The sequence below is a fragment of the Lygodium microphyllum genome, chromosome 15, assembly GCF_053477565.2.
Source record: "Lygodium microphyllum isolate KBCC chromosome 15, Lygodium_microphyllum_v1.1.10, whole genome shotgun sequence".
NCBI classification, from domain to species: domain Eukaryota; kingdom Viridiplantae; phylum Streptophyta; class Polypodiopsida; order Schizaeales; family Lygodiaceae; genus Lygodium; species Lygodium microphyllum.
In genome coordinates this window covers 133,249,347-133,276,937 of record NC_141149.1, presented here as the reverse complement: position 1 = coordinate 133,276,937, position 27,591 = coordinate 133,249,347, and the positions used below count along the sequence as shown (strand labels likewise).

General features: G+C 42.7%; 1 protein-coding gene across 1 annotated transcript in view; it reads left to right on the top strand.

Annotated features, from left to right (window-relative positions):
• TIC110 (translocon at the inner envelope membrane of chloroplasts 110) overlaps positions 1-25,180 on the top strand; it is a 52,916-nt gene extending 27,736 nt beyond the window's left edge. The window contains exons 8-15 of the mRNA XM_087694796.1: positions 13,951-14,045; positions 22,152-22,276; positions 22,379-22,479; positions 22,603-22,822; positions 23,057-23,211; positions 23,298-23,423; positions 23,541-24,518; positions 24,607-25,180. Of these exons, the coding sequence (XP_087550922.1) occupies positions 13,951-14,045; positions 22,152-22,276; positions 22,379-22,479; positions 22,603-22,822; positions 23,057-23,211; positions 23,298-23,423; positions 23,541-24,518; positions 24,607-24,855 (2,049 nt within the window). The 3' untranslated portion in view covers positions 24,856-25,180. The remainder of the gene's footprint in view (positions 1-13,950; positions 14,046-22,151; positions 22,277-22,378; positions 22,480-22,602; positions 22,823-23,056; positions 23,212-23,297; positions 23,424-23,540; positions 24,519-24,606) is intronic.
• Positions 25,181-27,591: the final 2,411 nt, after the last annotated feature.

Below are 27,591 nucleotides of genomic sequence, written 5' to 3'. Positions count from 1 at the left end.
CTTGGTATACAATATGATGTCCCTTATAGTGAAGGTCTCTTGAAATAGCTCTACATAAGTCCTCATGGCTCCATTACAATTCCACACTGCAAAGTTCAAGTATGTCTCATAGGTCGCGTTTTATCATTGGCACCTATATTTAATAATGATGCGTCCGTCTCTATATTTTACTTTGCTCGCTTGGCAGGCCTGGACAATCTATGGTACGCATTCCTTGTGGTTGGCTACTTGTACAGGTGTGAGAACATTCTCAATATAGGCTTTTTCTCCTTTTAAGAGCTTTTCTTTTGGAGAGGCAGGCTTGTCGTGACTCCAAGCTAGCAAATTTGAGGATAAGGGGCTTGCCCTTATGTAGATCCTTCCCTACGTGCCATGTGCTTTCCACAATGGAGGGTTCCTCCACTCCCATTTTTCCACATATACTTTTGGTGTCTTCTAGAGGGGGCATGTGGACATGTAGAGTTTTAATCTTTCTTCTTTTCTTGCTTAAGTGTTGCATTCGCGAGCTCTTCCTTTTTTGTTGGTATCTTCTTTGCTACCTTGATCCATTTGGAGTTTTCAGCTACTTCAGCTTGTGGATGTTTCACTATGGTTGCCTATATATTGATCTCCTTTGTTATGCATGTCTTCATATCATTGATTTCAATTTGTACTTTGTTGGGTATCTCTTCGGTGATTTCCCCTTCCTTGTCCTTATGGAGGTCAAGTTGGTTCTGATAGTTGGTAATCTCATGCCAAAGTTCTTTAATCACCCTATTTCTTTATTAGAGAGAGGCTTCAATGCTTGCCTTCCAAGAGGTGAAGTGTCATGGGGACATGAAATTTTGAGATGCTTTAATCTTGTCGATAACATTTGATTAAGCTATTAATCAAATGTGCAAGGTTGTTTAGTACATGTGATGCACATGGGAGTTATTTCATGGTAATAGGCCAAAAACCTCGAGGATGCAATGGTTGTTAATGGCAAAAGTTATGATAAGTTATGCCAGTTGGGCCTTAGGGGTTAGTCAGTGTCAATTTTGACCCTAGGATAGTTTTTTGGCCAATAAGTGACACTAGGTACTAGCATTAATTAATTAATTAGTGCCAGTCAACAGAGGTTTGAGACCACTCTAGGTTGCAAATGGGCTAGCCAATTTAGTTATGGATGGATACATTTAATATTGGGTAGGGTCAAAAGGGTTGAAGTTAATTTTTAGAACTATTTAATTTTAAAAATGAATTAAATGGTTGGATAATGTTGAAAAATGGGTTTAGAAGGTTGCCACTTGACAAAAATGCCCGTTAAATGAAGAAAATGTTTTTGGGGGCTGGTTGGTCTCAACCATTGTTAGTTTATAGCTTGAGAGAGAGAGAGAGAGAGAGAGAGAGAGAGAGAGAGAGAGAGCTCTCTGCGAAGGATCGATGTTGAGCATGCTGGTGGGGATGAGACGGGACCCCGTCTAGGGTTTACGTCAGTTGCCCCTGCGGATTCCGCCTGTGGTTGCGCAGATCGCCGTCTTGGGACACCACGTTCAAGCCCGTCGTCGTCTGTGACTCCCTTCCTTCGTACGCCTGCCTTCCTTCGCCTGCGATTGCTTTCCCTCGTTGCCCTGCGCGCCGCCCTGCCTTGCGCCTCCCTGCATGCAGTTGGACCCTGCGACCTGACCCTGCGCAAGATCGACCTGACCTTGCGAATCTGCTCTGTTTTCTTGTCCAACGACTATGACCGTCTGTATAGCAGGCGGCTGCACTGCAAACTTCACCATGAGACAGTGCGAGAACAAGAGAGTGAGAGACAGAGAGAGAGGACAATAGTATGGCTGGTTTGGATATGGCGTTTATCGATGAGACGGTGGCAGCCCTTGGTTCGGATTCTGATACAGAGGAGCCGGAGGATATGGTTCCTTGCACGGAGGAGATGCCTTCTGGTTCTGACTTGCCGCCTGCGGGCAAACGCTCCAAGCATACTTCCGACGACACAATGGGTCCGCAGGAACGTTCCGATGCGCAGGTTGCCTCTGATTCTGTAGATTCGCAGGAGGTTGACTTGGAGCATTTGTTGGAATTTGCCAATACTCTGCTTGGCAATTATGTCCAGCATAATTATGAAGCTTTTTCTAACTCGGGAACTGATGAAGTGTTGGAAGCCACGGTGGACCCGAAAACTATCTTGCGATCTTTTTCGATGTTTTATGACCGTGCGGTTATACTCTTCTTCACTGGCAGAATCCCAGTGCTTTCCCATATTCGCAAGTGGCTGCATTATTTATTACAAGGGGAGTGTGTTGAGGAGATCTTTCTTGGACCCTGCGGCTTTTATGAGGTGCTGCTGAAATCAGAGAAGCATCGGGCTGAGCTCCTGTCCAAATTGCCATTGTTCTTTGATCGCCGCTTGGTCCATGTTGTGCCATGGCGCCCTATGGCAGACTTTCAGTGCCTGCTTCAACGTGAATGTCCGGTGTGGGTTGAAGTGGAAAATTGTCCTGCGGTCTATTGGCCATTGTTAAAGGATGCGATGGCAGTTGTGGGAACGGTGCTGGTTCTCCCAAGCCTAAGGGCCATGAATCGAAACGGTTTATGTATGTTATGGGATACGGCCCGGAAAAGGCTTGCGTGGCTTCGCCTCAATTGCTCTGGCATGCATCCTTTGCACTTTTGCTTGAAATGGGGCAAATTTGCAGGACACTGCTTTTCGTGTGGGAAATTGGGGCATTTTATGGCCGAATGCCTAGAGAGGCAACCGTCTTCAGATGATGCGCATGTTGTGCTGCCTATGGATGGCATGGTGCTTGATGCTCTGGCACAGGAGGCCCCCTAGCCACCTAATGTTTTGGATAAAGGTAAACAACAGGTCTTGGTTTTGGATTCCCGTATCAATGACTGGCTAGAGGCACGTCCCAAAAAAGGTAAAAAGTTGGATGTAGGCCTGGCGGATTTTGGGCCTAATGTTTCACAGGATTCTGTGCGCACGTATATGTGCAGGAAGGAAATGTTCTCTTCATAGCATGCTGCGCGTACTATGGTTCCTTCTGGCCCCCGTAATCAGTCTACAAGGAAAGTATATGCAGACGGTTCAAAGGGCCCACCTGCTAAGCTGGCGTTTGATACTGGAGGTAAAGTGATTACACCCTGGGATCGTCGTTATCCCCGTTCCACTCCCAAGGCAGTGGATATTCCATCTATCTCTAAAGCGGGCCGTCAGAATTCTTTTGCAGTGTTAGCTGATTTTCTGGATGAAGGTGTTTTGGACGTTCTCGCGGAAAAGGTGAAATCGAGGCAACAGGTGCCTCGTTCCTGATTCTCTTTTTTTGAAGATATATGAAGATAGCCACGTGGAATGTGCGAGGCATTTGTTCTCGTCATAAGCAATATGCCATGTGGACTGTCTTGCATGAGAACCAGTGGGATGTCTTGTGTGCGGTTGAGCGCAAGAGTCACGGTGAAGCAGGAAAAGTTGTGGATTGCCATGGGGTTCGCCTGTTTTATGCAGGGACACATGCTATGCACTATTCTGGCGTGCTTATGATTCTCCATGAGAAATACCAGTCTGTTCTTATTAAAAATGATGTACAGGGCTGCTTTGTGGTAATCGAAGTTTTATTTGAAGGAGAGATCTTATGGTTGCTGGGCCTCTATGCTCCGAATGACCCTATATCTCGACGGGATCTTTGGAAGACTTTGCAGAGCTCCATGTCACTAGGCAGAAGGGGTTTTTTGGTGGGGGATTTCAATATGTGTGTTGACGCTTCTTAGTCCACTTCAGGGCATTCGGTGATGGATGCTCCAGAAAGTCGGGTGTGGAATGCCTTTGCTCTTTAGGTACTTAAGCAAGATCTTTGGTCTTGGCTCCACCCTTCTTCTTCAGGGTTTACTTTTCATTCCGCACAATATGCAACTACCTGATCGCGGTTGGACCGAATGTATATCATGTAGGGGGATGATTTTCTTCCTGAGATGCTGAAAATGAAAGTCTTGCAACAATATGCCTTGTTGGACCATTTCCCTCTCCAGCTTGAGATGCTTGCACAACCTATTGCACCTTTTATGCAGTTGCTGGATAGACTGCCTTTACGTTTCAACTCGTCTTATTTGAAGCATCCAATCTTTCAGGGCTATATGCAGCAATTGATTGAGAGGTTTTTATTGGACTTTGCCTCTGAGGGCTTGGCTTCCTTTGCATGGCTGCTCTCTAATGTGCAACGGGTTGCTCGGCAGTATGTGATACATCATGCCTCTTGTCACAAGACTGTGACAACTATTACATTTTTGTTGATTTCTTTATTACATATTTTATTTGGTTTTTCTTTTTGGAAGGATCCCTCTTGAAATCTAAACGCCTGAGTTGCATGGCCAGTATGTGAAACAGACAAGAATATCTAGTGAGTCAAGACTAGACAGTTAAGGTCCAGTACAAGTCTGGAAGAGACTGATGGCACTGTAGATTGACAAGCCTGGAAGAGACTTGTGAAAGTGTATATGGACAAGTGTGTTGAAGAACTAGCCTAGAAGAGACTAGTCCAAAGTGAAGATGGGCAAATCTTCAAGAGATTAGTCCATGTGGGGTCATCAGTGGAAATTCACTTTCAGTTGAGCTACATTACAGATTTGGATGTAGCCATAGTCTGCAAAGATGGTCAGAAGACTAGTGGGGATGCAATGGAAGCAACTCCTAAAATTTAGGGAGTTGCTATTTTTGGACCCCAGAATCTGTTCGCGTCATTATCTTTGTTTTTGTACGAGGATTAATCCTTTGGTCTGTGCGGAGGTCAAATTTTGAACCGAGGATGGAGAATTTTAGACCGAAAGGTTTAAACAGGAAAATTGTTACATGTATGCCATGTGTCACAATTTGGGCATAAATTCCCAAAAGAGAGAGAGAGGGCAGCACAGAAACGAGTTTCAATGCATGGGGGGGCTTATTTTGTGAAAGGGAGATGGATTGCTGCAGATGGAGAGCTCTTGAGAGCTGGTCTTCCTTGTCAATGATGCACAGAGGCTTGAGCCTGCTCTCTAATCTCTCTCTCTCTCCCTGACAGTATGGTTATGCTGCGGAATCAAGGGCCTTTCTTCTGATTCAGGTACAGCTGTGTGGAATATGCTGTTTTTGCATGAGGCAAGAGTCTCCTTTCTCCAGGAACAGGAGCAGTTGTATGTTGTCCCAGCAGGGACAGGTGAGGGTGGTAATCTCACCAAGTAAGTGTCTGAAACAGCACTGAATCAGTACTGTTTTTGGACTGTTCAGAGGTTATTTCAGAGCCCAATTGATGTCAGAATCAAGGGGCACTTGGCCCAGATGATGCAAGACAGTGCAAGGAACAATATGAGCTGAAAACAGGTCTCAGATCAGAACAGGTCTGAACCAGTAATTACAGTGGGCAGAACAGTGCAGGGAACAATATGTGTTGTAAACAGGTCTCAGAACAGGTCTGAACCAGTAATTACAGCAGACTGAAACGGTCAATTCTGCACTCCAACCAAAAGTTTCAGACTTGGGCAGAGTTTTCCCTCTTGGTCAACTTGATTTGGGTCAGCAATTGTACTGTTATGCTGTCAAATTTCATCCAGAATAGGTGAAAGACAGCCCATTGTACTTTCTCTCTTTAAAAATAAAGAAATACCGCAAGGGGCTCCTGACTTAGGGGCCAATAGGGTGTATGTGTTGCAACAGGAGCATTCTAGCTTCGTGTATGTCTTCTTGATTCTGTGTCTTTAAGTTCAGGTAAAGTGGGCGACTGTTAATTGGGTGAAAGCATTTATTTATTTATTTTGGTTGTACACTACCGCCCTTCCCAGTGAACAGGCCGGTTACACCTCTATTTGTTGGCGGCGTTGACACGCATCGGAGGACTTACTGGCTTTGGTTTGTTCGTTGCTGGTGGACACCCCAGATGATGAATTTCTGTTGTCACTGGCGATGCGTTTGGCGGATCTTATTCAAGTATTTCAGTTGAAATCTTATCAGCAGGCCAAGCTGCACAACTTGACTGACACATTGCAAGATAGTGCTTGTCAGACTCATAAGTTCTTTCGCGCCTTGCATGCTTCTCCTGCTCGAGAAAATATGACTAGACTCCAGGATTCAAAAGGTCACATGGTCACGGATCCGCAGACCATTGTCAATATGTGCAGGAATTATTTTCTGGATCTTTTTGGTTTTTCTCCGTCGCCTTCTAACCAGGTTAGGCATGCACGCTCAGTCTTCTATGATCTGGTCCGCCAGTAGATTCCACTTGATATGCAAGCTACTTTGGAGGCAGATATTTGTGAGGAGGAGGTTATGGATGTTTTGTTACACCTGCCTAAGGATAAAAGCCCTGGTTGGGATGGTCTCACCAATGAATTCTTTGAGAGCTCGGCCACCCAACTGGTGGAGCCATTGACGGCTATGTTTCAGCAGGTTTGGGAAACAGGAGTCATGCCTTCCTCATGGAAAGAAGGCCTTATCAAACTGCTTCCAAAGGTTCCTTCACCGTCAATGTTGCAACACTGAAGACCAATTTCTTTGATGGGTTCGATGTAAAAATCTTTTCCATAGTGCTGGCGAATCGGCTTCACAAGCACCTTCCAGCTATTGTGCATCCTCTTCAGTATGGTTTCATTAAGGGCCGCAACATTCTGCATAATATCTTAAATGTGCAAATGGCTATTGACTATGTGAGGCACTCCAGTCAGGAAGTGGTATTGATTCAATTGGATCTGGAAAAGACTTTTGACTATTTAGATTGGTCTTTCATTGCAGAAACTTATGTCTGCTATGGGTTTTGGTACTCCGATGTCCCGATTGATCTATACCATTAGTGCTGTGGCTTCTTCGCGCGTTATGCTCAATGGTGGGGTTAGAGAGCCATTTGTCCTCGCACGCTCGGTGAGACAGGGTTGCCCTTTGAGTCCTCTCTTCTTTGCCCTGGCGACCCACCCGGTTTTTGCAATGTTAGCTTCAATGGCAGCTTCTGCTCAGCTGGCCGGATTGTCTCTTTCTTTGGGACAGCACTTCATTAGCCAATCTCTGGGTGATGGTAGCTTTATGATTTTGCGTGCGGACAAGGAAAATATTCGCAAGGCACTAGATGTTTGGACGCTCTTTGGTCATGCTTCTGGTCTTCGCATCAATGCCTTCAAATCAACCATTCTCAGTTGCACGGAGTCTGATTTACAGTCGTTGGGCTGGCAGGGTCAGGTTGTTTCCCGTGGCTCCATTGTCAAGCTTCTTGGATACCCATTGGGGGTTGATGTTCGACCAAAGGAACTACTGGAGTGGATTTCACAGAAACTGGCAGCTAAGTTTATGTATTGGAAGTCGCAAGCGTGGCCATTCCATGTCCGCCTCAAAGTGGCTCAGACAATTATGTTGCCAATGCTCATATATTTCTTGCCATTGCTGCCATGGACTCCTACTACTTTGAAGGCTCTCGCTCGCCCCATTTGTTTCATGTTATGGAAGAAGGATTCATTGCACGTAGGTATTTCGTGGATTTCATGGTCACATACATGTACCCCCAAACGCCTGGGTGGTGGAGCTATTTTGGATGCTGAAACTCATATGCTGGCTCTTCGTTGGTCTCTTTTTCGTGCTGTGTGTCGATCATCACCCGTGGACCATTATAGCCCATTATTTTCTTGAGGACAGCGGGCTTCGCCATGGTAATACTCGACTTTGGTGCTCCTGGTGGCATGTCCTTAATGGAGACTCTCGGTTTTCCAGTCCCTCCTCCTCTTTGTTATTGCATTTGGTCAGCTCCTGGCAAGTGGTGCTCCAAAAGGTGCGTTGGCATCCAGTGGGGGACTGCTTGCATACTAACTCCTTTTAACTGGAATTGTTGGCAGTCTGGAGATTACTTTCATGGGTAGACAAACATGAGCTCAGACCAAGATTTAACTGCATGGCCCGTTGGGTGTGACTTCAGTTGCGGATGCCACCCTTGCCAGTCGTAATGTCTTCTCGTTGTTTCGTACTGCCAGGAGACTTTTCAAAATCTCGCGTGGATACCGTGATTTATGGGAACAGCTTGTGTCAGTGCTTCGGGCCAGGCAACCCTTTCCTACCCTGGTTCGTCCTTGGCAGGACTGCGACCTTGTAGGCCGGTCGAGTCTGGAAAAGGCCTTTGCTAATCAGGTGTATCATCTTCTGATTAAAGATCATCAATGGCTGGGTGTGAAGGCCAATACTATATGGGGATTGCAGAAATCTCAGTCCTGGTGGAAGGCAACTGTGATGGAGGGCTGGTTGAATAAGACACCTTTCAAATGTAAGGTCTTTCTTTGGCGGGTAATGATTGGTGGTCTTCCTCTTGCCTCTGCTCTTTCCAAGCGTCGAATCTCGAACGGCAATTGTTTCTTCTGTACCACTACTGTGGAATCGGCCTGACATCGATTTATTTCTTGCCTGCTCGCCAAGAATATCTAGTCGCTCTTGTCACAGGTTTGGCGCGCAGTGGCGGGGTCCTCACTAACCCCTTTCGATTGGGTTTTTGTGCGCCCAAAATACCCCACGCCGCCACAGTTGCATATGAAGATCTTATTCCACTTTTTCAAATACTGGGGATACTGGCACATTTGGACCACTCGGAATGCCTTTCTTTTTGATTTGGCCTCTAATGTACCGAGACACATTGCTCGGCTTAAAGGTCTCTTGCATTGGTAGATAGATCTCATTTGGCACTCAGACTTGCTCCCTCGGGAGGACTTGCTTCCCTGGTATATAGCAATTTCCTCTGCGTCTTTGCCATGACTTGTGTAACTTTTTCGTGGCCTAGTACTGGGATTTTACACACGTTGGCTTAGGGCCCTCGTGTATCTTGTAATCATGTAAACTTGTACCTTTTTTTGTGTAATTAATACAATTAACTTTTACGAGAGAGAGAGAGAGAGAGAGAGAGAGAGAGAGAGAGAGAGAGAGAGAGAGAGAAACTTGTACGTTTTTCGTAATTAATACAATTACCTTTTACGAAGAAAAAAGAGAGAGAGAGAGAAGGACAAGCTTTTTTGGCCCCACTCCTTGTCTCTAAGTCAATCAGGGGATTCTAATGATGACCTGCTCACATGCATTGAATGGTTGAAAGGCAGGGTTCATTCTCTTGAAGAACATGAATATGCAAAATACAAACTGTTGGCCAGAGTTGAAGCTTTATACAATAATAATTGTCAATCCCATCAATTCTTTGCTCGCCTGCACTAGAAATATGCCGAGGAGAATATTGTGCGCTTAATGGATGAACAAGGTGTTATGCTGACTGACCCGGCCTCCATCATTAGTATGTGTGTTGACTTTTTTAAGTCCTTGCTGGGTCTGCAAGAGAATTTTTCTGATGCTGTACTCGCCGCTCGCCGATATATTTGTGAGTTGGTAAGCAACCAGGTCAAACCAGAATGGGTGGACTTAATGGAGGCGGATATTTTTGAAGATGAAGTGGAAGAAGTGCTGTCTCACCTTCCGCGAAGGAAAAGCCCTGGTTGGGATGGGCTTCCTAATGAGCTCTTTTCAACTAATGTGCAGCAGCTTAAAGACCCATTGACTCACCTGTGTCAGCAAGTGTGGAATTCTGGTATTATACCATTAGATTGGAAGATTACTATCATTCGGTTGTTGCCCAAGGTTCCCTCCCCAACCTCTTTGAAACAATGGAGACCTATTTCCGTTATGGGTTTGTTATACAAAATTTTCTCCAAAATCATTGCCAACAAATTGCAGAAAGTTTTTCCGCACTTGGTTCATCCACACCAATATGGTTTCATTAAAGGCCGCAATATAATGCATAACATCTTGAATGTTCAACTACGTATTGACTATGCTAAAGCTTCAGGACAACAAGTAATTATGTTGCAGCTCGACATTGAGAAGGCATTTGATCATGTTAGCTGGTCTTTTTTGCGGCAATTATTGTCTACAATGGGATTTGGCCCTCACATGGTTTCTCTTATTGACACTATTGGTCAGGGAGCTATGGCTTGTATTGCTCTTAATGGAGGGATCACGGAAGAAATTGCCTTATCTCGGTCCCTTAGGCAAGGCTGCCCTCTCAGCTCTTTGTTGTTTGCCTTGGTCACTCACCCGATGCTCTCCTTGCTGGATAAGCTGATTGATCAAGGTGAGATAGTTGGCTTGTCTCTTCCCAGTGGCACTCAACTTGTGGGTCAATCTTTGGCAGACGATTCTTTCATGTTCCTTAAGGCTGATCGCACTAATGTTAATCAGGCAATGGTGGCGTGGAATCGTTTTGCTTTGGCATCTGGCCTTCATGTTAATACTCAGAAATCTACACTTCTATCGTGTATAGAGACTTATCTTCAGGCCTTGGGCTGGCATGGAATTGTGATCTCAAAGGGAAATATCACTAGACACTTGGGATACCCTATTGGTGTGGAGGTAGCACCCCAGGCCTTATTGGATTGAATAGGCTCCTGGGTTCATGACATGTTCATGTACTGGAAATCTCAAGGTTGGCCTTTACATGTCAGATTGAAAGTTGCTCAAAGTATTATAATCAGTATGATATCATTCTTTTTGCCTCTGCTTCCTTGCACTAAGAAGTCCCTTTTGAAACTTGTTCAGCCTATCAGGTTCATGTTGTGGAAAAAGAAGGGGAACCGTTTGGGATAGGTTTGGATTTCGTGGTAGCATTTGACTACGCCTAGACGAATGGGGGGAGCAGCTTTGTTGGATGTTAATTTGCATATGAAAGCCTTGAGGTTGGCCCTTTTGTAGGCGTTATGTGTACAGAGTCATCCTTGGTCAGACATTGCAAAAATTTTCATTGAAAAGATTGGCATCTCCCATGGTAACACGGTCATTCGTGCCTCCTGGTGGCATGTGCTTAATTCCTCGAGGCCTCTTAAAATCACCCAGTCTTTTCTCCTTTCTCATTTGATTACATCTTGGCAGGAGATCTTACGTTAGATTGGCCGGACAAAGATTTGCACAGACTCAAGTTTTATCGGATGGCTCGTTTGGGGTTGCAAACAGTTTTGGACGGTGTTATTCTTGGCAGTCTCGGCTTTACTCTTTTGGCGTATTCATCAACATTTTCGGGTATCCCGAGGATATGGTGATATTTGGTCATCCATACAAGTCAAACTTCAGAGGTTCTCTCCGTTACTAGTGCTACAGCCTTTGTATCCATGGAGTGACTGGAAGTTTGTGATACCGGATGATTTTGAGAAGAGGTCTGCTAACCAGATTTACCATTAGATGGTGGAGGCCATCGCTACAAAGGTGAATAAATTATGGCATATCAGGGATGGCAAAAAGAAGTGGCAGGAAAGAGTCCTTGAGCTATGGAAGTCCAAGGTTCCCTATCAGGGAAAAGTCTTCTTGTGGAGATTGCTGATTGGTGGTCTTTCAATTGGAGAGGTGCTGCGTACTCGGAAGATTTTTGGTGGATGTCGTGTATTCTGCACTACATGTGATGAAACATTGCTTCATCTTTTTGCCTCTTGTCCAGTTGCGTGACAGATCTGGTGTTTTATTTCCCGTGTGGCTCTCGGCTACTTAGCTACGCATATCAGCCCATTCTTGGATTATGGGAAAGCTTCCCTCCATGCCTTCTTTGCATTCTGATTATTCCTGCCTGTTCTAGTTCCTGAGATGGACTGCCTTGTGGCATATCTGGCATACTCGAAATGCCTTTATTTTTGATTGGGTCTCGGGCATCCATGGTCATGTGGCCCGTATTCGAGGTTTGGTGTTATGGCAGATTTCTTCTATGATATCAGCTGACCTCATTCTTCCTGAGATTGCTGCCCCCTGGCTGGCTACTGTTTGCTCTACACCAGCAATGTGATTTTCTTCTTGTGTTAAAGTCTTGATAGTCTTTCGTCACCTTCTTGGAGGACCTGATGGTCTGATGAAATAGAATGTAAGAGATTTAGTGAGAGTCCTGACCGGATGGTCTGATGTATATATTTTCCAGAGAGAGAGTTCTAAGCCGACCTGATGGTCTGATGTAAAATATTTACTCAATTCAATTACCTTCACGAAAAAAGAGAGAGAGAAGGATCTGCTAGTCCATTTTTTGATTAGAGAACAACAATTTGTTGTAGAAGACAATCATTTGGGGGCCTTAGTAGGCAAGGGACAGCAAGGAGACACCTTCTAGGGGCTAGCAATAGCATTGTTGATTAGGTGACAGCATTTTGGAGGTGCTTGGCAGTAGATGATTGCATTAAATGCACATTGGAGTAGGGAGCATGCAGATTTTAGGGTTTTCTTGCGAAGAAAATCAGATTTCTATCTCATCTTGGCTTTCTCTCAGCTTCCGCAGCAATTTCTCAAAAGATCTCAGCATTTCTCAGCCATTCTCACCAGATCTCAACTAGATTTAGTGGACATCAGGAGGATTTCTGTTGTAAATCTTAAATTTTTGCAAAAATCAGGTTTGACAGCCACCTTGGGACCCGGGCCAACAGGAAAAGGCATTACACACTGAAATCAGCACTTGAAATTCGTGGAATTGATAGGGATGTTAGATACCATCCCATCCATTGTAAAGTGGGGCAACATTTGGCCAGTTGGTGGTTCTATTTGTACAAGTCTTGGGTGAAAATGAAGGGGCAATTGGCCCAAATTACTTGCTGATTGTATGTACAGCAAGAGGTTTTTGGATCAGCAAAGGAGATTGTGGAATCTTAATTTGTACGTTGTCCACTAACAATCAAAGTCAAAGAAATGTTTCTATTGTCCAAGATTGTTAAGGTAATGTGTGCATTTCAGTTCATGCTGAGTTTTTAATCGCTGAATATAAGTGCTTGATCAGGTTTTACTACCCTATCCGAGAAGGAAGGCTCGTTTCATGAAGTGTGGTGTAATCTCCTCATAAATTTCGTTTTTCCATTCTTGTACTTTCCTAGCCATCTCCTCCCTGATTTGTTGCATGGCTTCATTGCACATTGCTGCCATCATCTCTTTGACATTTCCCACATCCTGGTCATACATTTTGCATACATCTCGGAGGGCCTCCATGCCCTTCTTTGTATGAAAGTCCACCACTTTGTCGATGCTACTCCAAATAACTGAGTATTTCTCACTCCCCTCTTGTGTGGCTGCTGGATGATGGGGATACCCTACTTTTTAAGGGGGACCCCATCATATCTTTGAAGTCTAGTTGCTGCCTGTTTTCTGTCCCCACAGGCAGTAACTGGAGTACCATGGTCAGGCAGGGGTGGACAATGTGTGTCTGTTGCAGGGCTGGGGGATGGCGGGTCTGGACTGAGAGAGAGAGAGAGAGAGAGAGAGAGAGAGAGAGAGAGAGAGAGAGAGATGGCTCACTGCTGCAGGTCAGGATTAGTGATAGCGACACGTCTGGTGGGCCATTTATTAAAGAAAGAGTTGAACAACAGCTAAGGCTGAGGGTAGAGATAATAATATGGTGAGAGTATTTAATGTGGTTGGACTGATTGACGTCAAATAATGACATGTGTGGCAAGTGATCAATCAGGAATCTTGATGGCCACATGGACAGTTGACGCGAGAGAGAGAGAGAGAGAGAGAGAGAGAGAATCTTGGACAAGCCATTAGCATTCTGGACTATCCAAACTGTCTATGCTGGGTTGACTTTTACAAGTGAAGAAATCTCTACTGCATATTTTAATAATGTCCTTTTAGCAATCTGTGGGTGATTGATGCATGATCTTGGAGATCTTTCCTGAAATAGCACATAGAGGTTTCACACTTGGGTGGTAGTAGCTGTGCCATCTTGAGTCAATATGACTGGAAAATACTGTTTTGAAAAAGAATCAATTAAAAAGTTTCCTATACAGAAAATAATCACCAAGTAAACAAAGACTTATGCTTATACATGTATATGCATCTATTGGGGGGTGTTGTTTTTGTGTCTATAAGAGTGAGTGTGTATCTTAATGTATGTACATGATCATTTCATTGTAAGTTGTAGGCTCTGATTTCTGCCTGAGGTATTGGACAGGCTGCAAGTGTAATCTGGGATTGTTATGAGTGGTTTTTGTTTGTTGAAGCAGCTTGCAGCAGACATGCTTAGGGATTATTTGAGAAAGCAATTAGAAGAGCATCTGCTATCTGCTGTGGAGATGCTGAAATCTCGTACAAGGCTAAGGTACTTGGTTGCTACAGCTTTTGAGTTAAATTGTTTGGTGTTAGCCTGTAGCTAGTTAATAGTCTGCATTGGGTAAATGTCTGATTGTTCCCATGTTTCCTCTCTTTTCTGAAGCATCTTATGCCATCTGGACCTTTATAATTGACATGTTTATTGAATTTATGGTTTCACCTTTTCCCTTGTGTATTGTCTTCTCTGTCAGGCAGCTTGCTATCATTTCTGTAGCACGTTTCTTCATTCATTCTGTGCATCTCCAATTTTCTTCTTTTGTCACTGTGTGTGAATCCTAGAGAAAGGAACTAGAAGCTTGCATAGAATCATGAAGTTATCTTTTATATTTACATGCTCACGTTTGTTCTTTCTGAAACGTTTTACTCTTATTTGGACTGTAATTGCTTTCCCTAGTGTTGTATTTGAAGTTCGAATCATGATTGCTAACCATCCGTTGTAGTAGGGATAAAATTATCCCTCTTCATTAGTTGGTCAATAATCATTGAGATCATGATCCTTCTTGGTCTTGGGTAGACTACCAAATCATAAATATGCTCTCCTACTTGCTTGATCGGATCTCTAAAGGTCATAGTAAACTGCCCATCTTTAGGCCCTCCCCATTATTGGCCTGACATTTTAAGCGGATGTCCTTAAACGTGTTAGGCCAATAAAACTAGCCCTTTAGAAGCACCTATGTCCTCTAGATTCTTGGATGTTACAGCACCGCGACTATCACAACCTTTACATACAAGTTGGTTTAGGCCCTCCCCATAATTGACCTGGCATTTTGGGCAGTGTTGCATACTCTTGGATGTCCTGAAATGTGTTAGGCCAATAAAACTACCCCTTTACAAGAACCTATGTCCTCTAAATTCTTGGATGTTATGACACCGGGATTATCACAACTTTTACTTACAAGGTTGCATCTTAGGTCATTTACCTTTAGGGTAACCGCCACAAGTAAACATCAATTGTTAGATGCATGCCTTGATGAGATGTAAACTGAGTTAATCCTACTACTTGCACAAAGGGAAAACTGCGCAGTGCTGTGTTGGGTGTAAAGGCCCTTCGCTACACTTTCCGTGTATATATTTTACTTGTACATGTGACTGCACTCTTGCGGGTGTAAATGTACCGTACCCTAAAACATAAATACATTCTTTCATTCTTCGTGTGTGTGCCACACTGGTACACACCCAACTCAAGTCTCTACTCTCTTTGCACTCTCTACTGGTGAACACACTCCATTCTCGCTGCGCACACCACTTGGGCATTTTCGCTTTCCTTCAAACTGGTATCAGAGCTTCGGCTAAGGTGTGCGTGCTTCCCGGAGCTTGTGCGAGACATCGCCAACGCTTCGCTCGTGAGAAATCAGCAAGTCGTCATCTCTGCTGGTCAGGCGAGAGCACGCGCGAAACAGGTGACAGAGCTGCAGGCTCGTTTTTGCTCAGTCTGTAACCAGACGTTAGGCGCAGCCATTCCAGGTCAGCACAGGTCAGGTCGTCATCTTTCCAGGTCACGTTTCTGTTCAGGACAGTCAGGCGACAGTGTTCAGGTCACGTTTTACACAGGCGACAGCTGGACAGACAGTCGCCAGGTCAGAAACAGGTCAGCGTGGACAGGCGAGAGCCAAATCTGCTCAGCGACAGTCAGGCGACAGCTGACGTGGTCAGCGTGGACAGGCTGCAGTTCGTTTCTGATCAGCGTGATCAGTTGACAGGTCACGACAATCATTTTTGCAATTTTTTGTGACTTGTCACATTAAAACAGGCCCCGGTTCGCGCGCGCAAGCATAGTTCTCAGATTTGTACAGATTTGAGCCAGAAAATTTGGGGCTTTTCCAGATTTAGTGCTGTTCATGCATAATACAGACATCTGCGTCAAAATTGCGGACATTGTGCGCGTATAAATTGGGGATTTCGCCAAATTTGGTTAAAATTTCTCAACATTGGACCCATAAAATTTGGGCCTTTTGCTGTATTTGTGAAATTTTGCCCAGCTAAGTCAGATTGGTTGACATTCGTGCACACTTGGACCCGGAAAATTTGGGGCTTTTGCAAAATTTTATGAAATTTTGCTGAATTTGCCCGTTTTATGCTCTCGGGAACATGTATTAATGCAATTGGGGCAAATTTATTGCAGAAAATTTGGGGCTTTTCACATTAGTGATATATTTTGAGCCGATTTGTGCTTTGACAGTGGAATTACAGCAAATTCACTGCTAAGTGGGAGAAATTTGGACTTGGGATGTATCAAATGTTATGAAAAGGCAGCTTCTCTTGGTACATGTATTGCTGAATGCTCATTGTGCAGTGAAACAGTGGCACATACAGCACTCGGGTTATTGCATTTGGGCATTACGGTGATGCATTATTGAAGTGGGAGCTGTCTTGTATTCATATGTATCCGATTTGCTTTGTGTATATGCTGTAATCAGCCCTTTGGACTGAAATTACAGCAAAATATCTGCTTCTTGGGCACACTTTGAAGTGCAAGTTTGTGTATTTGCTGTTATATACAGCAACCTTGCTATTGGCTGATTGCATTCAGCATTCTATTGCAGAAATTTATTGCTGAAAAATGGCTGGAAGTGCATCCACTGCTGACACAAAGAATCTTTTTGAGATTCACAAATTTGATGGCAATGGCTTTGATCTTTGGAAAGATCGTATGCAGGGTATCCTTTTTCTGAAGGATTGTGAAGATGCTTTGGCAGAACAAAAACCTGTTGCTTTGTCAGATGAAGATTGGGCTAAAATGAATAAAAAGGCCATTACTTACATCAAAATGGCAGTTACTGATGATATCTTGGTTGATATCAAGGGACTCAATAGTGCATATGCAGTTTGGGAGAAACTCAAGGCTACGTATGAGAATACTACTCCTGTTAATCAGGTCCATCTCATGCGAAAGTTAGTCAACTTAAAGCTTGATGAGTCTAAGCCCACCTCAGAGCATTTGGCTGCATTTACAGGTATTTTGAGTTAGTTACAGGATGTAGGCTTGCCGGCTTTTGAAGCTAAAGGCTATCTTCTTGCTCATGACTTTGCCAGATTGATGGGAAGCATTGGTTGTGTTATTGAGCAACAACCCCAACTTGACATTTGATGGTGTACGTGGTTCTATCCTCAATGAGGAGATTAGACGCAAGTCTAGTGGGGAAAACAGTGGATCAGCCTATAATGTTAGAGGACAGACTGAAAAGAAGTCAAATGTTGCAAATAAGCATAAAAATCGCAGCAAAAGCAAAGAAAAACAGCAACATGTCACTTGCTATCAGTGTGGACGCAAAGGACATAAAAAGCCTGATTGCAGGTACTATAAGAAGGAGCAAGAACGCAAGAAGTAGGCTAATGGAAAAGGCAAAAAGAATGAGAAGGATAGCAGCTCTGCCCCTAAAGAAACAAAAAAGGCAAATATGGTATCTAGTGTTGTCATTGAGGAGATAGAAGAAGATAAAGATGCTGTTGCTGGTTGCATCTTCAGATCCACATGCTATGACAGTGGAAGACATGTATATCACTAAAAGGGATGTGATAGATGCCTTGTTATCTGCTCATGATGGTTTGTCACAATCGTGGATTGTTAACAGTGGTGCCTCATTTCATGTAACTCCATCTCTGGAGTGTTTTTCTACTTATGCAGCAGATAATCTTGGGAAAGTTTACCTAGGGAATAATCATGCATGTGATATTGAAGGAGTGGGTACCATACACCTGGCTCTTGAAAATGGCTAGGAATTGATTCTTCATGATGTTAGGTATGTACCTGGCATTAAGAAGAGCTTGCTTTCTGTTGGGCAATTAGATAGCAAGGGTTACTACACTACCTTTGGTGGTGAAATGTGGAAAATACAAAAAGGATCTATGCTGGTCACTAGAGGTGGTAAAAAGGAAACTTTGTATTATCTTCATTGCAAGGCACTTCCTGGAAAGTTTGTTGCAGTTGCAGAAGTACAGTCACACATGGAGCTATGGCATAAGCGTTTTGGACACATGAGCCAAAAGGGTTTGGATGCACTTTCTTCACTTGGTAGAGTTGATGTGAAAAACTCAAAGCTTGACTTTTGTGATGACTGTGTCTTTGGAAAACATGTAAAGAGTTCATACTCTCATGGAGCCTCTAGAAAGGGATGTATCTTGGATTTAGTCCATTTCAATGTATGAACCATGCAATAAAAACCCATAGTGGTTTCCGTTATTTTGTGTCTTTTATTGATGACCACTCTAGAAAGCTATGTGTTTATTTGCTTAAGCAGAAAAGTGAGGCATTGGATACTTTTAAAAGGTTTTATGCATTTGTTAGTACTCAAAAGGGCTTAAAACTGAAATACATAAGAACAGATAATGGGGGAGAGTACGTATCTTAACAATTTAATAGTTTTTGTGATGAAAATGGGATTAAACGAGAGCTTACAGTCCCTTATAATCCGTCATCTAATGGTGTGGCTGAGGGAATGAATCGCACTTTATGTGAGAAGATTCGGTGCATGCTGTCCACAACTAATCTCCCGCAATTGTTTTGGGGAGAGGCACTTAAAACGGCGGTGCATATTTGCAACCGATCTCCACATCGTGCACTTGATAGTGGCATCCTTGAAGAGGTTTGGTCTGGCAAACCTGCTGCATATGACCACTTAAGGGTCTTTGGCTGCGAATGCTATGTACATGTGCTTGTTGATAGCAGAACCAAACTTGACATGAAATCCCTCAGAGGCATTTTCATGGGTTATGGAGATGATGGTGAAATGGGTTATAGAGTTTGGGTTCCAAGCATGAAAAAGGTGCTACGCAGCCGAGATGTGGTATTTAATGAATCAAAGCTGCTGAAAAATGCCACATCTAGTGATGTAGACAAAAGGAAAGTGAAATTTCAGCATGATTAGCCACTTAAACAGCCATCAGCCACTGAAAATTTAGCTCCATTTGATGCTGGTTATGATAATCAGCGTGTCATTATTGAGCCAGATGCAAATGGGCAGCAAAGGGATGCTGAAAATCAGTTTGGGCAACAAATCAGCATGCTGAAAATCAATTACAGCAGCCTGAAAATTTATTACAGCAATCTGAAAATGCAGTTCAGCAGCCAAATAATGAGGTCATTGACATTCCTTTGGATGTAGATCCATTGCCTGATAACACAGATCATTGGGTGAGAAGGTCTACATGTGTCAGGAGACCCATACAGAGGTTTGATCCCTCTTTGGACTGCATTTTACTCACAGATGAGGGTGAGTCTCTTACATATAAAGAGGCATTGTCATGTGAGTTAAAGAAAAAGTGGGAGCAAGCTATGCAGGAAGAAATGAAGTCATTGTATCAGAATGATACTTGGGATTTGGTTTCATTGCCCAAAGATAGGAAAGCTATTCCTAACAAGTGGGTCTACAAAATCAAATGTGTGGATGGCAAACCCAAATACAAAGCCAGGCTTGTGGCTAAGGGTTATACTCAGAAAGAGGGGATTGACTTTCAGGAAGTTTTTTCACCTGTTGTCAAAATGACCACTCTTCGGGTATTGTTTGCTATTGTTGCATCTATGGATCTTGAAGTTGATCAGATGGATGTTAGAACTGCATTCCTGCATGGTGATTTAGAAGAAGAGCTGTATATGAAACAGCCAGAGGGCTTTGTTATGCTAGGAAAGGAGCATTTGGTGTGCAAACTTAAGAGAAGCTTGTATGGTTTAAAACAGGCTCTTAGACAGTGGTATAAGAAGTTTGATGCCTTCATGCTTTCACATGGGTTTAAAAGAAGCAATGTTGATCACTGCTTATACACAAAGAAGGCTAACGATGGAAGCCTTATTATCCTTGTGCTTTATGTGGATGATATGCTTATTGTTGGTAAGCATAAGAGCCAGGTTAATGCATTGAAAAGACAGCTGAATTTAGCCTTTTCCATGAAGGACTTAGGTGCAGCTGAACATATTTTGGGCATGCGTGTGACAAGAGATAGAGAGCAGAAGCTCTTATTTCTCTCACAAGAAAAGTACATCAACAAAGTGCTTGATCGTTTCTCTATGACAGATGCTAAGTCACTTGGTGTTCCATTACCACCATACCTTAAGCTTAGCAAAGCTGATTGCCCAAAAGATGACGTGGCAGCCAACTCTATGAAGGGTGTTCCTTATGCTTTAGCTTGTGGATCACTCATGTATGCTATGGTTGCCACTAGACCTGACATTGCTCATGCAGTGGGAATTGTGAGCAGGTTTATGTCGAACCCTGGCAAAGCACATTGGGAGGCAGTGAAATGCATCTTTCGATACCTTAAGGGCACACAAAGAAAATGTATTTGCTATGGAAAGGGTACATTAGATCTGCAGGGCTATTGTGATGCAGACATGGCAGGTGACTTGGATACTCGCAAGTCTACTAGTGGGTATATATTTACCTTGACTGGTGGGGCAGTTTCTTGGTGCTCTAGATTGCAAAAGATAGTAGCACTTTCTACCACTGAGGCTGAATATATTTCAGCCACCACTGAAGCTTCGAAAGAAACTGTTTGGCTTGGTCGCTTGGTCAAGGATTTTGGGCTGCCTACCAAAACACCTGTACTTGGATGTGATAGCCAGAGTGCTATATGTCTGGCTAAGAATGCCATGTTTCATGCACGTACTAAACATATTGATGTACGGTACCACTTTATCAGACAAGTTCTGGATGATGGTTTAGTCACATTGACTAAGATCAAAACACAAGATAACCCTGCAGATGCTCTCACAAAAGATCTTGCAAAGGCTCAGCATGAGCATTGCATTCGACTAGTGGGAGTTGGTTAAATGTTTGCTCATGACCTTTAAGTGGGAGGTTGTTGGGTGTAAAGGCCCTTCGCTACACTTCCCGTGTATATATTTTACTTGTACATGTGACCGCACTCTTGCAGGTGTAAATGTACCGTACCCTAAAACATAAATACATTCTTTCATTCTTTGTGTGTGCCACACTGGTACACACCCAACTCAAGTCTCTACTCTCTCTGCACTCTCTACTGCTGAACACACTCCATTCTCGCTGCGCACACTTGGGCATTTTTGCTTTCCTTCATGTTGATGTTTTTGAAATGTGAAATGTGAATTTTGAAAGTATGTGTGTTTATTCTCTTGGTAACAAGACTGCTGGGATAGTGTTCATTCTCTTGATAGGTAGACTGCTAGGATGGTGAGAACCAACAAGGGAGGTAGAGAGATGTAGCCATTAAATAGGACGTAGTTGCCCTAACCCTAAAGTGTCCCTAGTACATTTGCTCTAGGTCACTTTATGGCCCATGGCTGTGACCTGTTAGTGTTTCTTGTCTTCATGCTGGTCATCTACTGCCTGTGAGTTCGGTCAGAGTCTGATGGAGAGAGAGGAGCTCTGACAGCCATCATTGCATTTGCATTTCAGTTTGGAACCCTGCAAATGAATGCCAAAATTGGCCAAAGAGTAGCGAGCTCATGGCTTTCTGTATGTAGGCATAGACATGTATGAAATCTCACTATATCATATGGAGGCCCAAAATGGCCAATCTAAAAGATGTCCTAAGCCCTGAAGTGTACAAAGGTCAGAGCCAGGAGATCACCACACACAAAACTTGAACTTTCTGTAGAGAATTTTATAGATTTACATGAATATATTCTTTTGATGGCTTATGTTTCAAAGTATTTTAGAGAGAGTGGTGTTGTGGTGTAATTCCACACATGCAACATGGTTGCACTTAAGCCTACATGCTGAGGATGAGAGCTGGGGTTTTTAATTTAAAAAAAAAAAAAAAATGTTTGCTATCCCTGCTCTGCATTCTGAGATAAACATGGGAATGTGGCCTGCACATTATGTTGGTAGTTGGAACTTCAGTAATCGCTTAACACTAGCATGGCGGAATCCTTGATGCTTGCACGACTTTTCTTGGTGTGATAGACTATAGACCTTCTGGCTATCTGTCATTGCCTTTTCTAGTTCGTTTTTGGTTGCCAACAGTGGCATTTACGTTGCTCACATGATTGCCAAGTCTCTTTTTAATATGAATGTTCATGTGACTTGTAAGGTGTATGCAAACATACTCATATTTATGGATGAAAGTGAACTTTTATGAGTACTTTCTCCAATTTTTGAGTTGGCACATGAATCAAATGCAGGGATACAAAGAAAGTGGTGGAGGAACTTGACAGAGTTATTGACTACAATGATTCTCTTATCACAGTGGCTTCTAAAGCTGATCCAGCAAGTCTCCCTGCTGGAGTTGGACCTGTATCTATTCTAGGCGAGTTTAGTACTCATGATGTTGTATGCAGGTGTTTATAGTTCTACTGAGTTTCCCTTTGCTTTCTTAATTGTTATACCTGACCAATTTACACATGCTCAGGTGGGCAGTTTGATGATGAGAGAAAGATGGACGATTTGAAGCAACTTTATCGTGCATATTTGACTGAAGCATTTGCTGGTGGTCAGCTGGAGGAAGATAAGGTTCTGCTCTATAGACTAGCATGACGGAGCAGTTATTGGATGTAGTTTTAGAAATAGTCAAGCCCGCTGGTTTAAAAAGTATTGCCATCCATAGGCTAATTCTTTTTCTGATTTGGTAATCAGGTTTCTGCTCTAGGCAAGTTGAAAAACATATTTGCTTTGGGCAATCGTGAGGCAGAAGAGATCATGCAAGAGATTACTACTAAAGTTTACAGGAAAAGACTTGCACAAGCTGCAGCTGTTGGTGGAGAGCTGGACAAAGCACCTAGCAAGGCAGCATTTCTTCAAAGTCTTTGTGATAGCCTTCATTTTGATCCTGGAAAAGCCATGGAAGTTCATGAAGGTTTTACCGTCTGATTTCATATTATAACTATAATGCTTGAACTTCAATAAACTAGTACTTTAATTCTCTGCATTTATTAGTCTTTCTCTATGTGAGTGAGCTTGAAAATTTCGTAGTTAGCTTGAGTAAGTGATAAGCCAAAAGCTACTTATATCTCGAAATTATATGCAGTTGGTAAGTGTTTCATGTAATGGATATTTGGAGTAAAGTTTCTGCTGATGTTTTGTGGTACAGATATCTATCGGCAAAAGCTTCAACAGTGCCTTGCAGATGGAGTTCTTGATGATGAGGATGTCAAGGCCCTTCGCCGCTTACATGTGATGTTTTGCCTTCCTCAAGACAAAGTGGATGCTGCTCATGCAACCATCTGTGGCAGAATTTTTGAGAAGGTATGCATGGGACTTTTGCCACCAGCACTATGTTGGTCTGCAAGGTTTTTGAGACTTAGGTTTTTCTGCTCATCCTCTCTTGGCAGATTGTCGATGATGCTATTGCAGCTGGTGTTGATGGGTATGATGCTGATATGAAAGCTGCTGTACAAAAAGGTGTGAAGGGCTTGAGATTGACAAAAGAAGCTGCTATGGGTATAGCTAGCAAAGCGGTATGTTGCTCCATGTGAAACTCATTTTATTACGATAGGCTTTAATACCATTACTAGTTAGAGTTTAGGCACAACAAATATCTTCTTTACAAGCTTCTTTTGACTCATTCTATACAGGTACGAGCTGTGCTTGTGACATATGTCAAACGTGCTAGAGGTGCTGGTAGTCGTGTGGAAACGGCCCGGGAGTTGAAGAAAATGCTTATTTTCAATAATCTTGTTGTTACGGAGCTAGTAGCTGACATCAAGGGTGAAAGTTTGGGTGAAACTGCCAGTGAAGAGAGAAAGGACGATACACAGGTAGAGAAACCAGAGGAAAAGGATGATGATGAATGGGAAGAGCTTCAAACACTAAGAAAGACCAAGCCAAAAAGTGACCTTGATCTTGGAAGACAACCTCAATCTGATATCACACTGAAGGATGATTTGGAGCTTCGGGAGAGGTTGGACCTATATCGCCTTTATTTACTGTACTGTATTTCTGGTGAGAGCACTGGCATGCCGATGGGAACACAAATTATTGTGAAGAAGGATGATAATGAGTTCTTGAGGCTTGGACAGTTAGGAAGTCTTCTGGGTCTCAGCTCAAAGGAGCAGGCAGAGGTCCACAGAGGGTTGGCTGAACAAGCTTTCCGCCAGCAAGCTCAGGTGGTTCTGGCTGATGGTCAACTTTCAAAAGCAAGGGTCCAGCAGTTGAATGAGCTCCAAAAGCGGCTTGGACTACCATCTGAGTCTGCTCAGAAGGTCATAAGTAGTATTGTGAACACAAAGATGCGGGGTGCTATCGAAACAGCAATACAATCGGGAAAACTGACAATTGAGGAGGTTAGAGAATTGCATGAAGCAGGAGTGGAAATTGATACTATGATATCTGCTGATGTTCGGCAAAGATTGTTCAAAAAGATTCTCGATGGCGTCTTTTCCTCTGGCACTGGTGATTTTAATGAAGAGGATGTTTATGAGAAGTTCCCTTCAGATCTTGGTTTAGATGTTGGCAAAGCAAAGTCACTGGTGCAGGACTTGGCTAAAGAGAGGTTGGGTAACACATTAATACAGGCAGTATCATTGCTGAGACAAAAGGATCGAGATGGTGTGGTATGTTTTTTTTTTTGAGCTATAATTTTGATGATTGGGCTTCTCAATGTTTAGATTGTTTGGGTTTGACCTTACTGTTTTTCTGCAGATATCCTCACTTTATGACATGCTAGCATGTGATAAAGCTTCTCCATCATCAAAACCCTTGTCTTGGTCAATGCCAGAGGAACTTTCAGATCTTTTCTGCCTATTCTACAAAAGTTCTCCGACTGAAGACAAGGTGTCACGCATGCAATTTCTCCTTGGGCTGGATGACAATACAGTCTCAACATTGAAGAATTTGGTAGAAGCAGGAAGGTTCTCATTTGAAGAGGAGAAGGATGAATTTGAGTTCTGAGTATTGACAAAGTGCTCCTGAAATTGTTTGATTTTTACAGGGAGAATGCCATCTCTAAGGCACATGAGCCCAACTCTCTAATCTCATGTTATTCAAGGGAGATGCTTTCATGGGGATGGCTAACATTGTTGTAATCTAATTTTTGACTGTGGCATTATGAGTAATGCTGCAATAGTTGTAGTTAGGGATGCGGGAGTTAAGAATATAAGAGCAGAGGGTTGTACCTTCAAGATTCTTTAGGTCTTCATAAATTATATTCTTGAATCTCAAACAGGACTAAAGATGATTTTGCTTAGTAACTGAGATCTCTCTTTTGTTCAGCTTACTTAATTTTGTAAGGAATTTTATGCTAGACTGGTATGATCAAGTTTTATAATGCGATGTACTGTAATGTAAATTGTACATGCCCACGTGCCATGGACATCAATGCTACTGAGCAAGATATTTCTTTCTACCAGAAGTCCTTGTAACTTATCCTTCTTTCTGCCTGAAGTTCTTGGACTTTAACAGCTCTGCAAGATAAATGATGTAGGCAAACTCTTTTGCTTCGGAAGGCAATTGCTTTTCCTTAGTTTTTACTGTTTTTCACCTAGATTCTTAACTTGGTGGGATTGACCTACTGTTTAGTAATTCTCATATTTGTGTATACTAGAACGCCATCCACCAAGTTAGTAAAGCAACTCAACAAAGATCATCTAAGAGTTACCCCAAAGTGCATTCACAATAGGGGGGCCTTCAGCATAGAGTGTGGCAAGGGGTGAATCGATTTTGGGGAGTGCCAAGCAGGATTCCTTGGGCTACAAATGTACAATATTCAAGGGAGTTGGCATGCATTAGAGCTAGCATGTACCCCCTTGATAAACAAAATGTGACTTACAAGGTACAATGACGCAAAGAATCATCGAAGTGCTAAAGCATTGACTCTCAAATTTGTGGATATAATAGCACAACTCAACAAGGATGAAGCATGTGATGAAAAGCCATCTCTCACAACTAGGAGCATAACTGGTGCAAGTACATGCAAGAGTCATATTCGATCCTTTTTGCAAGCCCAAAGATAAAGTGCTCTGTTTCCAATCAATTCTTCACTACAATCACCTCAATCCACCTCTCCAATAAAAAACCGTGATACGCTTTGACGCATTCCTTCCAGCGGACCTCTTGTCACTATTGGTCAATTTTTTTATTGCCTGACCCTTCCAGTAACCTTTCATAAGTTCTCTAATCTTTTTCCTTTACTCAAGGCATCCATAATGTCGTAGTATAGAAAGTGGCATGAGTACGCTTTAAAGTTGACCTCATTAATCAGAGATACAAAGATCAATCACTTTACGTTGTCAGCATGAAATGTAAAATATAGTTGATGTTATCTATAATCGGGCTAGTGCAGTGGAATTGGGCTTACGTTCTTAGTCGGTTCCTAACTTATCTGGCCAATTAGTTGCCATGATTTCATATATATGCATAATCATAATTGTATATGTGGCTATGATCGTATACAATCTGAGGCCAAGCTTGTGTGGAGTTGGCACGTGATAAAGCTCCAAGAAAGTCATATGTAGTGTTCATAACAGTAGAATAATATAGTCATCCCTTAGCATCACAATGATTGGCCTAATGAATCAATGTTAAACTCAACCTAAGAGGTATAATTTCTCAAAGCTTTCCTCAAAGTGATTGTTTGATACTTTTGAGGACATTGATTGTCCCCTTTTGAGCTCTCCCTCGTGCTTGGATAGACATGAAAGATACTGCCAAGATACGATGAAAAGAACGCGTTGTAGCCCAAGTGGTTCAATGTGTGGGTTTCTATAGGAGTGTGAGTCCAAATTTGGGACACATCTCTTGAAGCATCTTTCAAAGCTCATATTTTTTACTTAATAAGAAAAGAAATCCAATTTGGCTCCTTAGCCACAAGGTTTTTCACAAAGATGGATGAAATCTCCATTGGACATGTTGAGGTTGTTCATTGACAAGTGGTTCTTGCTAAGCATATCATCCCTAGGGTTCTCTCGATAGGACTTTCATCATGTAAGCATATGTACTTCCAACATTGCAACTAATCTATGACTTTTCTTAAATTTGTAGTGCTAACTCAAGTTGCCTGTCATTGCAAATGCATACCAACAATAAAAAAGACTACTCAGTCCTAATGAAATCGACCTCTTTCAAGAAAGTAAGTTTTCAAGAATTTGGAATTTAGGCTGCCATACATGGTTGGAATGCCAATAACTTACGTGCATAATAGAGTGAATCTTTGAAGCTTATATTGTTTTTTTTTTCAAAATTCAACTCTAAATATTTGCGCACAGATTTTTCTTGGCCTTTTAGGAAGTTTCAAACTAGTAAGGATTTGCGAGCTTGAGTAACATAGAGAGTCTAATGTAGGCCCATTCTAAATAGGAATCATGGATGATGTGTGAACTTAAGTTTTGATTAGAAAGTTTCTCCTCTTTGGTCACTTGTGTAAGCATGTTGTACGGACACTAATTTTGGGTTGGTTGTCAGATGATGTGAGATTTATGATATTGATATAATATCAATCCACAATCAAAGAAACAAGCCTTCCTTGTGTGGTGGCATGCAAATGGGTGGTGAGTTTAAGCCCTTGAGTTGGCAACAAGCTCTTGCCAACTATGTGGGCATAACCTTCCCAAGCTTACCAAATTTTGTAGCTTGTGGGTGCGATGGGCATGGATTTATATCCCAATAACTTTTGTTTTGGCTCAAGATCTT